Source organism: Convolutriloba macropyga, chromosome 5 (assembly GCF_964194025.1).
Source record: "Convolutriloba macropyga chromosome 5, txConMacr16.3, whole genome shotgun sequence".
NCBI classification, from domain to species: Eukaryota; Metazoa; Xenacoelomorpha; order Acoela; family Convolutidae; genus Convolutriloba; species Convolutriloba macropyga.
Genome location: NC_134472.1, coordinates 46,977,546 through 46,992,415, shown reverse-complemented (window position 1 = coordinate 46,992,415; position 14,870 = coordinate 46,977,546). Strand labels below are relative to the sequence as shown.

At 37.6% G+C, this 14,870-nt stretch overlaps 1 protein-coding gene across 2 annotated transcripts in view; it reads left to right on the top strand.

The window, feature by feature from the left end:
- LOC142339426 (cilia- and flagella-associated protein 43-like) overlaps nucleotides 1–14,870 on the top strand; it is a 135,450-nt gene that overhangs the window by 51,564 nt on the left and 69,016 nt on the right. For both annotated transcript variants that reach the window (XM_075389452.1, XM_075389451.1), the window contains one exon: nucleotides 14,125–14,225. In XM_075389452.1, coding sequence (XP_075245567.1) covers nucleotides 14,125–14,225 — 101 coding nt within the window. The remainder of the gene's footprint in view (nucleotides 1–14,124; nucleotides 14,226–14,870) is intronic.

The window sequence follows — 14,870 nt, the reverse complement described above, 5'->3', positions numbered from 1 at the left end:
GTGTGTGGTTTGTTTCACTTTCATAGATGGGCAAATACAAATCTGTTAAACGTCAGTTACTCTGATTGGGGTTCGTTTCAGTTACACTAATTATTAAAAATGATTTTTAATAAAGCAAAGCGAAGGAATTAGTTGGAGGAGTTTAAAAAATCATTGTCCTTTACGTTGCATGTAAATAATTTTAGGGACAGAAGTTTTACCAAAAAAAAATAATGCATCCCACATACCAAATAATTCCTCAGTAGTGACATTAGTGAGGTGACGGAAGACCTGAATCGCTCTCAATTGATTATAACGCGCTATGCTGCATAGGAATCCCAATTCTGTAGCCGCCTAGAGGATTTCCTTTCCTGCGTAATTTACTTTATCTCGAAGTCCATGATTTCAAATAGTTTTGTGGAAAGGACCATAGAATTTTAAAACCGTCTTCACATATTTTTGAATCTTAGTAAATTGTTCGATTGTTTTGATCATCTTTCCTGGTCGGTTTTAATGGCTCAGTAAATAGGCACATGTTTTAAGCTGTTAGATGATTAGCAGAAATAAAGCCTGGGGTTTTAGCTCTAGATATGACAGGAGGAAGATACTTCGGTGGGAATTGTAGATATTTGGTTGGATGCAACCACTTCATTATTTTTTATTTAGTTACAAGCACGTGATAAGTTATGATTTATCTATTTAGGATTGTACATCTTCTTCGCAAGGATTTCAGTGAGGTACCATTTTCTTAAGATGAACATACGCACTTGAAGATGTGTTTTAGTTTGCGCTATGGTTGTCCTATTGATAACAGCCATGTCATATTGGTTACCAGCCCTCTTTCCCCTTCCAGGATAAAACCAAACGGCCTGAGCAAGCAATCGTTTTTGCGAAACTTGTAACAATTATAGCTGCTGGCAAAAAAACAGATTAGGTTGTTCAGTTGACATATTACGTTTTATCAACTGGAATCTTTTTGTTTTGAATTGCTGCGCATCGTTTTTCGTTTGCGGATATCAACAGAAGAAAAACGGAGCTTTTACTCGCACATAATTAAAAGCGTACAGTCATTTTATAGGAAATACTCATTGTCAAAATTTCAGAACTTGAATTTCACCTACATGAAGGTCATGAAATTTAGTCGTTCAGTCGAATTGTCTCCCATCATCTCTTCCTTACAAAAAATCAACAATTGCGTGCAAGAGCACGATTGTCTAAAGCACTGTTCGTAGAAACCTCACATGTCACAATTCTTCTACACGGAAATAATCAAAGTATCATTTTTCCGATTTCTTTTCAAATGGAGTTTTATAAGATTCTAGGTTGTAGAGCGTTGCTAAATCAGGCAATATTTTCGTTGTGGACGTATAATCCTAGAAGGACGGTTGATCTTCAGGAATTTCGACTGCCAAATGAAAACCGGCATGTTTTCCGAAGCTACAGTTTCGCACTTTATAGGATCATTTCCAATTTTAAACAGGGAAATAATTGATGTTGATGTGCACTCCTCTTCACCCGCCATATTTCGTGCCTTTAACCTCTAATTCGTTGTTTACTTAACAACAGGCTCGACAATGAATTTCGCCGAAATGACACTTTTGGATGATAATTCAAACTTGTAGTCTCGGTAATATGCGTTTGCACATCATGTTCTGACACCACTCACCCACATTTTGACAATTTTCTACCAAATAAGGAAAAGAGCAGAATCTTTCACACATTACTATTCGTAAAGAATTGGTGGTTTTTGGTTTAAAAAAATGTTATAAACTCAAACTACTAAATGAAAACATACAAACAAAATAATGGGGCATTAAAGTGCAAACGATGCCTGCTATTAATAAGACTGGAAGATAAGACAAACAGCAAAATAAAGCAAAAAAAACCATAAACTACAGCCAAAACTCAATTTCTTTTTCTGTTTTATAAAACACTTGCTAGCAAAATCAAAATAGTCTTAGATAAGACGTACGATGAACAAATTGACCTTTACTTCGCTTCGGAGCTGTCTTTAATGAGAGTATGTTACACGTCGAGGAAAAATAAGAAAAAGCGACAGATTTTGAAATTCCATTGAATATTTTGAAAGCAAATAACTTCAAAAATCACCAGAACAATCCTTGGCTTTCAACTAAAGGCTACTAGATAGCTTCACACGTTACTCCTACTCCTTGGGAAGCTAATGGTACCTGGCATTAGTGAGGTTACCATTAGCTTCCCATCAGAAAGAAAATAACAAAAAAAAGGTTAAACTCAAAACTTCGCAAACAATCTACCAAAACGCTGCGTTGAAGACATTAAAACCATAAGCCGAAAAGCTGAACAAAGTTAACTGTAAAGTTTGTATATGATCAGTTGAACCGCATTTGTCCATCAAAAGGTCTGGTTTTAAAGGGGCATTGTGAAAAGACGACAATAGACCACAAATATCAAAAACTCAGTTTTTTTTCAGCAAAAACTCATACTCTTAGGAGCATGAAAGCCTCGGTTCAGAGACAGCGCAGGTAACGATTAATGTTTGCTTCACGAGACGTCATTATTGAAAATATGTCATACATACAGACAAATTTGAAAATTGCGAGAAAAGTGTTGAGGCCATTAAATCCCTAAGCTATATACTGGAAACGTTAGAAAACGTTTAAATACGTACAGTTTTAAGAAAATATGCGACCTGTCTTTATAGTGATAATGTGACCAGAAACCGTAAAAGAACCAGAAGCATAGGCAAATATCCAAAAAGTCATATAATTTTTTTGAAAGTTTGTAGTATCAAACGAAAAACCAATAGTTTAATCGTAAAACCGCTATATAGATTAACTTGTGGTGACTGAAAGGAGGATTGGACTTGACTTTAAAGTCAAAAACCATGTTTTCCAAAATGACATTGAAAAAGTTATAAAGTTCCATATTTCGTTGATATTTTTATTCAAAATCATAGGAGACATTAGTTAAAACGAAGCCCTAATACCGGTTAATTTTTGTTAATTTTTGAGACCGGGTCAGTGCTTATTGAGATTGAACCAAAAGTTCCCAGAAACGAGGGGTAATTTTTGGCAAAGTTCAAAAGCTCACTGATATTTTTTAAAAGTAATATATCTAAAGTTTTGAGGTATCAGCCGAATGCGTGGATGGGTTCGACTTCACTTCTCTAGATATCTTCTCTAAATAGGAGCTTTGATTGATGAGAGTAAGTCGTGAGAGTGCAAAAAGGACAATAAATGCAGGCAAAACTGAAGACTCCATTCAAAGTTTACAAAACACTGTTGGAGCCATAAGAACTTTTCTTTCATTGGGACTAATTTGAACGTAATTAGGATCTCTCACTAATAGGACCTCTGAAAAAAAATCAGACCAAAGGGGTCTGATAGCGTATATTTTGTGCCAGTTTTTATGGAAAAGGGACTGATTTTTTAAAAACTAAGTCGAAATGTTTGCCAAGAAAGTCGGACCGAACAATTCAGAAACCCTCCTCTTTCTTTAAAAGTAGAACTCGTTTTGTAAGCAGTATTGTAAATTTGTAATAATTTTCCAATTTTAACATATTAGCCCTATTGATGAAATTTTTTTAAGGAATTACAGTAAAATGGGAACAAAAACAACGAAAAACAACGAAAATCAGTAGAATGTGAACAAAATTTTAAACCTTGTTAACTCCTTGGGAAAATGCAATTCAAAATAATCTTTATAATTGTTTTTTTTTACTCTGGAAGGGCTTTCCAGTGATATCATTCACCACACTGTAAGATGAATATATCAATCGGCGGAAATTGACTCAACAAAAAAATCCGATTGAGCATATAGTTTTCCCCCTCTAAAATGGGGGTCGTAGCATTAAATAAAGATTGACAACTGGCTTGAGCCCGCTCGTCCTTATGAGCTGTCATTATTAGTAACCAAATGTCACTTTATGTCTAACGCCATTTTCCCAATTTGCGTTTCGAAATACCATTTTGTTTTGATTAAATTTGCTTTGTGAATAAACTGCCTGGATAGTTTCCCTGTATCATATCAACATTAGCTAAATTATCTGCTCTTTTTATTTGTGATCGATGTTGCCTTGTTTTGATGATTACTATCATTTTTATAACGTTATTCAACTACAATATTACAATCCTGCAAGTGGGGTGGAGGAACGTCACCAGAGTTGCAGTTGATCCTAAAACTTAACGGACGTGATTGATTCAACGTGTAAATATAACACAATTATAACTTCTATAAAACATTTGCAATCACTGAGAACCAATCAACATGATTATAAATTAATTTCATTAACATTAATATTTTTTTACTAAACGCTAACGCAATCTGATAGATTGTGTCATTACTGTAGCTGTTTTTTGAAATGTAAAAAATGTAAAAAACGGGCAAAAGTGTTGTCCGCTTCTTATTCAATCCAAAGATTACACTTATTTTCACGGGAAGACTCTAAATATGTTCTTTATATCTATTTTTGTTTTATTTTAATTGATTTAAATTTAGTTCTGCCATAATTCCGAAGCGTTCTCGCTGGAAATAACTTTGTTCCGTCTTCATTTGAGAATAAACCTTTCGCGTTTCAAACCGATCTGATAAAAGTGTTGTTTTCGTCCTAAGTCTATAGGTCCTCAAAGCTTTAGGTTTTCAGTTAATTTAAAGTTTTATGTCTTCTTTTCTGAGATCTCTCCAGTGCCCTTTGTGTTATAATTGACAGAGCAATGCAGTTTTTTAATGAGCTCACTCTTTTCCTATGTAAATATTGAAGTGTGGTTTCCGTTCTCTCATGTTTGTTTTGTACGTCACAGACTAAACGGGTATTTCCCATTATAGCCCCCATGAAATTATAGCCCCCATTATGGTATAATTACCATGATGGGGGGCTATAGGTTAACAACAATTTGAGAACAAACATGTGAATCATAATTTTTCTGTGCCCTGTAAAATGTCGGAGGGGGAAGCCTACCAGACCTTTATTGTTATTTCTTTTAAATTTTTGGACCTTTTTGCTTATTAGGGGCACATTTTAGTAGTTAGCAAAATCAATCTATTCTTTAACCCCCCCCCCCAAACTTCGCTCTTCCCGTTTGTGGGGGGGGGGGGTATATACATTATATGATCTCTATGCGTGGGGGAGTATAATGGGAAAGACCCAATTTGTCTCCTTGAAGGCGCCTTCTCTTTTTTACGATGATATGACTCGGAAGCCCGGTCTACAGTTGATTTTTTTTGCACGTGTGCTCTCAGGCATTGATATAAACGAGTATTCAGTATCCAATTTAGAAACCAATAAAGAAAAGTTGTAACCCAAGCCACTAAGTTTTCCATTTTTCCTATCCAACTATGAGGCAACTTAAAAAAGAAGATTATGGAAGCTGTCACGAGGAATCGTCAAGTAGCAGCAGCGGAAAGAAAAGTGGGAAAAGGAGCAAGCCTCCATCAAAAAGTTCTCAACCTGCGCTCGAATCAGAGGCCAATTTCCCTGACCAAGATGGCGAAGACCAGGACTACGAAGAAGCAGTACCTTTGCCCGATATAAGAGATCCCCCTCGACCCTCAGGGGAGAGTGCTGTTAAAAGCCGGCCCTCAGATGGCAATTACGAGGATCAATATGAAGAGGCAGGAATTGAAAAAGCAAATTTTCCTGGTGAACAAAATTTGAAGAGACCATCGGGTGAACAAAGCCAGCCTGAATCGGAGATTGAGAATTTCGAAACCCTCCCATCAACAGAGGGTCCTGGTGACACTCCACAAAAATCGACAATGATGCACGATAGCAAAGGCATGCAATCAAAGGGAAGTGAAATCACAGGTGGAGCACAGAAACCCTCGGCCCATGGTGGTCTCACAAAGCTTGGTCAGCTCATTGATGAAGCGGAGAGAGAAAGCATGAAGTCAGGTGATTATGATCAGACGACGAGCCAGGAAAATGGTCAGGTTGGCCAGCAGAGACCTTCCGGTATGAGTGCCGTCAAAAGTCGTCCTTCACAAGACGAATATAGTGAACAGTTTGGTGAAGAGCCAGGAACCAAGCATCCAAGTGCGCCGGATATAGGCAGCCAGCAACGTCCATCCGGACCGACTGGTTTGAAGAGTAGGCCTTCAAAAGATCAGTACGAAGCGCAGTATGGAGAACATCCAGACACGATGCACCAGAGTGCGCCAGGAATGGGCAGCCAGCAACGTCCGTCCGGACCAACTGGTTTGAAGAGTAGACCTTCACAAGATCAGTACGACACGCAGTATGGAGAACATCCAGACACGATGCACCAGAGTGCGCCAGGAATGGGCAGCCAACAACGTCCGTCCGGACCAACTGGTTTGAAGAGTAGACCTTCACAAGATCAGTACGACACGCAGTATGGAGAACATCCAGACACGATGCACCAGAGTGCGCCAGGAATGGGCAGCCAGCAACGTCCGTCCGGACCAACTGGTTTAAAGAATAGACCTTCACAAGATCAGTACGACACGCAGTATGGAGAACATCCAGACACGATGCACCAGAGTGCGCCAGGAATGGGCAGCCAGCAACGTCCGTCCGGACCAACTGGTTTGAAGAGTAGATCTTCACAAGATCAGTACGACACGCAGTATGGAGAACATCCAGACACGATGCACCAGAGTGCGCCAGGAATGGGCAGCCAGCAACGTCCGTCCGGACCAACTGGTTTGAAGAGTAGACCTTCACAAGATCAGTACGACACGCAGTATGGAGAGCATCCAAACACGATGCACCAGAGTGCGCCAGGAATGGGCAGCCAGCAACGTCCGTCCGGACCAACTGGTTTGAAGAGTAGACCTTCACAAGATCAGTACGACACGCAGTATGGAGAACATCCAGACACGATCCACCAGAGTGCGCCAGGAATGGGCAGCCAGCAACGTCCGTCCGGACCAACTGGTTTGAAGAGTAGACCTTCACAAGATCAGTACGACACGCAGTATGGAGAACATCCAGACACGATGCACCAGAGTGCGCCAGGAATGGGTAGCCAGCAACGTCCCTCGGGACAAAGTGCCGTAAAAAGTCGGCCCTCACAAGGCGAATACGCTGAACAGTACGCGGAACAACCAGGTACCATGCGCCCCAGTGTGCCTGGAACTGGCACGCAGCAGCGTCCGTCTGGTCCAAGTGGCATAAATAGTCGACCCTCGCAGGATTTGTACCAAGATCAGTATGAGGAACCTCAAACATCATCTGCAAAGAATTCACCAGAAAGCAAAGCTGGTGGTTTGTCTCAACCGTCCCAGTTTCTTGGAGGTCCCAATGCAGATGGTCCAGCGTCTACTTATGGTTCGAAATCTTTTGTTCACAGTGAGTATAATGAGGAATCTGAATCAACATTAGACTCACGTCAGCACAATGCGTTTGAAGGCGCTCATCGTGATCGAGGAACAGTCGATGACTTGCACGGTGACCATCACGTCTATAATCAATATGGTCAGAATTCTGAGTTTGTCCCTAATCAAAAACAGTCACATTCTGAGTTGCCAGGTCACTCTTTAAACAATGCATTTTCTCAGTTGAACAAAGATGCCGTAGCTAATATGAGCGCGGACGAAAAGAAGTTATTGCAGCAGCAAGCTCTCAAGCTCTGCGAACTCTTCGGTGACTGCGGCTGTGAATGTGATCTGTCTTCAGTGAGTCTGAGCAAGTCGTCAAATTTAAGTTCCGGTGGAATCTCGCCTCTGTCCAGACCCGATGCTCTGGGTGGGGTTCCAGGCGATATGATGCCACCGACACCGGGCCAGAGTGAGGATACAGGAGCAGACGAACCCATAGGCAGTCAAGAAGGGTCGCGAGGAGATTCAGCATACCAACAGGAAGATGGCAAGCCCGGAACTCACGAGTCCTCGTTGTTTAAAGAAGCTGCAGACGGAGTTTACAACAAATACAAGCTGAAGACAAAAGTTGGCATCGCTGAGAAATACTTGTGCATCAACTGCCTTTACACAAAATTTGCGGCCCCTAATCGAAAATACTGGCGTGAGCTGACATTTTCGGACGCCGATGATTTTCGAAAACGGTTTTTAGGTCGTCAATTCTACTGCTATTTCTGCAAGCAACATCAGAGATCGCCACTTACGCTGAGGAAGTTTCATGATCCCTTGGTCGATCCCTCTCGCAATCCGGATCCTGCCTTTATTTTGCACGATGGATACAGTATACTATTGGGAGTTTATCCATACAGGACGACTTCGCTTTTCGACAAAGACAGTGACGTTGGCAAGAAACATTCTTTGGGAAATCCAAGTGGAATTGCGAAGCTGAAGCATCTGCCCAAAGCAATGGAGCACTTCACTTCGCTGATTGACAACCCTCATAATCATCCAGGACCTCACGGACTGCCATTTGAAGACCCCTCAGCATCTCACACTGTTTCACATCTCTCGCCTCATGACAAGCGGCAACAAGCTACGCCTGAACAACAAGATGGAGCGGATTGCTTCAATGTGCCATAAAAAAAATCCGAAGCACAAAAGAGATTGATATGTTCTACAAAAACAAATGGAAAACTTATTTAAATTTTTTGAATAAAAATGCTCAAAACAAATACCTTTTCACTTTTTAATTACATTTAAGGGACTTTCCTATTATAGCCTCCGGTCCAATTTACTGCTTCTGAAGGACCAGTCGTGCGTTTTAGTACTCATTCACGGAAAAAAAATTAACTGCTCTATAATGAAGTATGAAGCAGTTATTGCAGTCGTGTGTGTCTTTTTAAGTAATATTCTTGCCTGGTCGTTTCTGCCAGTGTTATAAAGTCTTCTTTTGCTTGCTCGTGTGATTTGAATTTTTGTTGAAAGAAACGGGATAGCTTAAACTGGTAAAGCCCTAGGGTATAACGCCTCTTTGCAGCTCTCTGAGAGCTTTCGTGTTCACCGAAACCACTGAGGAAGACGACCATCGTCTGTCATTCGAAAGCAGTTCGTCTGAAGTTATTCGGTTATTTTTCGTATTCGTGTGTTTTGCACCATATCCCAATTGACTGAGAAAAGACGCAGAATGTACGTTTTTATTTGCTTTTCAGTTTGACATTTACGTATTCAATATATAGCAATCTTTTGCGCTTTAGTCTTAAATTTCATGAAATCAAAGTTTTGAACTAGGCGAAAGATAAGTCTTGATAGCACTTAGAGTCATCTGTTGGTAGCGCTGAATGACCAACTGAAATAATAATTACTCAAAGTTTGGAGTATTTTTTGCCGTGTTGAATTTTTGTCATGAGACACATGATAAACTGATAATGCCTCAGGGCATTGAGTCACAGTAGTTCTCTAAGAGCCCTATTGGTCTCGATGTATGCGATTTGCCAAAACTGCTGTGGAAACATAAATTTATTCTATGAATAGCTGCTCCAGCACTGTTTTTTGAGGTTAACTAACTGCAAGCGAAGTTGGAAGATTATTGTAGTCGTCTGGCTTTTTAATGCGAGATTGACTTTTACGTCCTTAATTTTGTGGCGCTTTGCGTGCTCTCTCATTCAAAATTGTCAGCAGCTGATTTCAATTGGCGGTAATTTAAAACTAAAAGTTCGCTCCTTTCATTTTTTCACTGATAATCTTATTTGTGGTCGATAATCAGAGGTACTAATCCCCTCGCTATAAGATAAGCGTTCCCATTTTTCAGCAACCTTTCGAACATTAATTCTTAAATTCTCGTTTTTTGAAATTTCAATGAAAAACAGTAATAATACTGTTCGTGAAGTTGTACAGATAAATAGCGTTAGAAAACAAAAAACAGTTCACCATTCCGATGTGTGTGCAAATCATCAAAAGCTGCAAGATGGAAAAAGACTAGTGAAACTACAATTCAACCGAGCGTCCGCTATTCGTTAGAAAGCAACTCGCCAGCCGTTAGTTGGTTATGCTTCACTTATCTTGCTTAATTAAGGTGTCCCCTAGAGACCGAAAAATTTGGCGGTTTCACAAACATTAATGTTTCTTTACCCTGAGCTCTTAAGGTTCGTCAGAATCCAGGATCATGTTTTCCTTTCGTAAAACAACCAACTGTTTCTCAAGACTTTATTCTCTCTCCCATGCTATAATTCTCAGTAATTCAATTTTTTATATGTATTCATTAAATATTTGTCCGGATTCAATAGATTTATATATGAGCATCGACTACAAGAGTTTACATCATGGTAAATTTAACAACAATTTTACTTGTATAATTTAAATGCGCCTCTTAACGAAATTAAATTAAACAAGGCGGCTCAGCAATGTGCGATGGCACATAAGGTTCCGACCCGCCCATCCACAATTTTGGCATAATTGTCTACCAAATGAGGAACAGATAGAAAACCCAAAAATTATTTTTTGGGAATCCCAAAAAACCAAAAAAAAACCCAAGTATTTTTCAAAAAAATTGTGTATGAACGATAAGATAGCCTCCAAAGCAAATAACTCAGTGGAGTAAAAATTGAAGCATTAAATTGCTGTGATATGCCAATATTAAGAAAGCGAGTCAAGACGAACAGCAAAATCAAACAGCAACAACAAACATTAATTACATCAAAAACTTTTTGTCCGTTTAAAAAAAAAACAAATTTTAATAACAAAGTCAACATACCGTCAGATGAACCTAAAACTAAACAAAATAACTTATAAATCACCAGAAAATATTTGGACCAGTCCATAAAAAGGTTTGGTAACAATTAGACAAAAAAGAACAAAAACGGTTAAGTTAAAAAATTCGCTTGTTTTTTTAAAACAATTAACTTCAAAGTAATTAAAACCATTAGAAATCAGGTAAAATATCCCAAAGGTTTACGGTTACCAATGCTTCTATAGAGGGGAATTAGGACCTGTCCTTATTCATTTCTTTAAGCGACTAAAAAGAATAACAAAAAAACAACAAACAAAAATTTAATTGAAACTTGCCAGAAAACGCTGTCAAAACCGTCAAGCCATATTTTGGCCCTCAAAATATACTCGTTTGCGCCTTCTCCAAACACTGATAATGTAGTATTTGGCCACTTATTAGTGAGACTAGGTAACAAGTAGACAAAATGAGGAAAGGGCGAAAGTATGTAATAATTTCGATTTTTTTTCGAAACAAAATTATATCCAAAGTCATGAAAAACATTAATTACAAAATGAAATATAAAAATAGGGTTATTTATTCATCCAAAGGAATTTTTTGAGACCTAAAATTTTCCAGAATAGTTCTTGCGTCTACAAAAAGAACGTCAAACATGACAAAAATCAATTTAATTTACTTTTTTTGTGAAAAACCATTGTCGAACTCAGCAAGTTCATAACGCATTCTTTAAAAAAAAACAGATTTTGGGACATCAATCCCCTTTGAAGCCTTCCATTGACACCCATAATGTCATATTCGACCGGTAATTAACGAGATTACACACCAAAAAAAATAAAAAGAACAAACTTGCGAAGTTAAAAAGTTTTTTATTTTTAGTTTTGGAAAACGATTGTTTTCAAAGTCATGAAAGCCATCAGCTATCCACTAATATCAGAATATCGGCGCGTCTATTCTTCCATAAACAGCCAGAGAAACCTATCACAATACAGGAAATTTCATACAACTGAAATGACAAAGTAAAAATGACAGTTAAAGACAAAATTAAAAAATTCAATTAATTTCTTGAAGAAAGAAGTGTCGAGGCCGTTAAAACGATAATCTATATCTTTAAGGATTTTATTAGGTTAAATTATTTTTCATTTTGAACGCCAATAATGTGATTTGAGAACTGTCAGTAATGTGATAATGTGACTAGAAAACATGAAAAACTGGCAAATTTCTATAAACAAAAAAGAATCTGAAATCTAGTAGTATCAAAGCCAGAAAACAGTAACATCGGGCTTAAAAACGCAATCGAGACTAAATTTCAAATCAGTAAAATGATAAAGCATTCTTTCTTTGCTGACACTATGGTGCAAGTTGACCAAATTAAGAAAAAAAGGAGGAAAAGTTCATTAAGCCATTATTTATTTAAAAATCAATTATTTTTAAAAGTCGAAACGATCATAAACTTTCAATTAAAAAACTAAATGCTTTAGCATGGAACTGCTTAGGAAGCCAATTGGACCTATCACTCCTGAGCTTTCATTTGATATGTTCTGTTCTTTATTATTAAAAAAAGGTCTTTCAAAAAAAGGACCGACTGATTGCAATCCAAATTCTTTTTGGATTGTAACAGTTCAAGATTGGCCCAAAACTAGCCCTGCTAATGCTAATTGTCCGTTAGAAACTATTGATTTTTCGAATATTGTAGATATAGATAATTTGTCAGTTGAAATCTCAAAAGAAAAAAATCTGAATTTTTGATAATAAATGAGTAAAGCTAGCAAAAACCGACAAAGTTTTAATTACAAAGCACTCTCAGCGGAAGTTGAAGTAGTAATAGCCCTCTTCTGAGGCTACAAAGATTTTATTATTGTTGTTTGGGGGTGTAGTGCCGGCAAATTTTATCAAAGTGGACTAAAGTAGCTTATTTCGTGCTGTTTTTGATGAAAAAGGCTGAATTTTGAAATATTTATGACCAAAAAAATTAAATCAGAATAATCAACAAGGCTTGTTTGTCCTTAAAAATAAAATCAACGTCACTATTCTTAAAAATTTTAACAAATTTTAACAAAATTGAAGAAAAATTAGGCAAAAATTTCGGAAAATGTGAATAAAACAACGTGAATTCACTCTACTTTTTTCAGAAGTTTACACCTCGATAACTCCCTGTAGAAAACGAAAATTAAAAAGTCTTGTTAATACCATATTCTACGCTGGACGAGCTTTCTAATGATACCAGTCTCAACTCTCTGCGATGAATATATCCAAAGATATCACACTAGCTCCCTTTTTTTTTGCTTACCGCTTATGTTTTTAAAAATAAATATACAGCTACAAAGATATTTCAATAACCAAATCACCACAGCTTAATTGAGTTCTAATATTTCATAAGGGTTCAGCTTCGTCAAAAGTTGCATTCGGTTTCAACTGAGGGTGTGAAACAGAAAATGTTTATCAGTTAGCTTTCTGATTAAATTCGAAGACAAATCTTAGTCTCATGCATGCCGTGTACCCGTCACTCGGGCTCAAGCGTCCTATTGGCAGAGCATCAGGTTTTCCCTCCAATTAGAATTTTTGATATTACGTGTACTTAGCTAATATATTTGAGGCCAAAGAAAACGCCACTGAAATGCTTTCAGACTTTTTGTGATCAAACTTTAACATTCGACAACAAAGTTTCTCACATTTTCCCACATGTCTTTTATGAAATTTTGTATTGAATAACGACTGTTAAGGTTTGTGCAGCTGTACCAATAAAAGCCTGTTTGGTTCATATGAATTTATTTCCCCGATTTTCCACGCATCGGAGCTTCGTTTTTGGGGTGAAAGAAGACAACCAAATATTGGCATCAAAACTAGAGGATGGCATTGAAAGTTCCATGAAAAGCGTTGACAATGAATTGTAGCGTTTGAGAACTAATAATGTGTGATTATACATACACTTCTCAAAAATTTGCCCAATGAGAGGGGCCAGCTTGGAATGTAACATTCATAAATTGCCAAAAATGTGGGGAGATCTTTGAAAACTAAACTGAACTATTAGAGCCTAAATTTTTTGACACACAATGAAATAGGACGGATGCGTTATAATTGTAAGGCTCACCCAATGAGGGGAATTGAAAAATTGCTTCAAATTGTAGGCAAAAGATGAAGAAAGAACAAGTGACGGAAATAATGTGAAAAAAGGGATGTTAAAAACGCAATTGATGGGCTAGGAAATTAAGCTGGAGCCATGATTGTGGTTAATCATCTCATTAAAAACTTTATGTTACATCTCCTGTATCAAGGAGCTGTACAAGTTGTTTTTTCCCTATCTGAAATGATATCTTTTAGTAAGGTTTTTATTCAGTACTTGCTAAGTTCTTCCAAGTGCAGGGTACAATGCAGAATGCGTTCTGATTTCTGCTATATTAATTTCTAAGTTTACTGGGTAATTTATAAATTACTGGGGAAAAGTATAAGCAACTGAACGATAGTGTGGTAGAGGTTGTCACTGAAACTAAACAATTTTACTCTGTGTAATATTTATCCATTTTCTATTTTTATCAACCAATCAAAAGCTAAAGCGTGATACTTTGAAAGCAAAATGAGAAAGTGTTGCGTTGTTAAATTATTGTTCAGAATTGTTTTTGCTTCAGAGGAACTGGAATCGGAAACTCACGCACCTGAAGGAATAGACCTCTCAGTGTGGAAGAAGCTGTGTGACTATCGACGTAAGAAGTTGCAGAGTGAACAAGAGGTTAGTTAGATAGTCTGAAAGTAGTGGATAAAACAAGGGATTCAACCACCAGTAAAATTTATCCCTTTCTCCTAACGCTAATCGCGCATGTCGAATCGGGCCAATTTTTACTGTTTGTTGAATCCCTTGTTTTATCCACTACTATATTCACCAGTATAAATACATACTACACGCACAATTTTGTGTACAAAAATGTACATAGCTAGTATAATTTATGCAATTCATACACTAATATCCAAAAGTTCTCAAAGCTAGATTTAAGCCTAATTTCATATCTAATATGCCAAACTATACTGAAATAAATCAGGTTAATCATCTCACAAAGTTTTTTTCAATAGAATCGGATGGATTGAAAATAACTCAAAATTGCTTAGAACTGGATAATAAGAAACAAGTTTCTTTAAAATTTTGACTTTAACCAGGAGACGCTTGATCTATGATGTTTAACTGAGTGATTCTATGTACCTGGTTACATTTTTGAGCCGAGTCTTGGGAGGTCTTGTTAAAAGGTTGACTCGCCTTTACCACGCTACGGCAGTACTGCTCGACCTTTCTTAATGGCAACTGTGGGGGAGGGTGCAACTACAGAATGCTTGAACACTTTTATTTTTAATTATTAGGCTGACTGAAGTCTAATATTAAGCT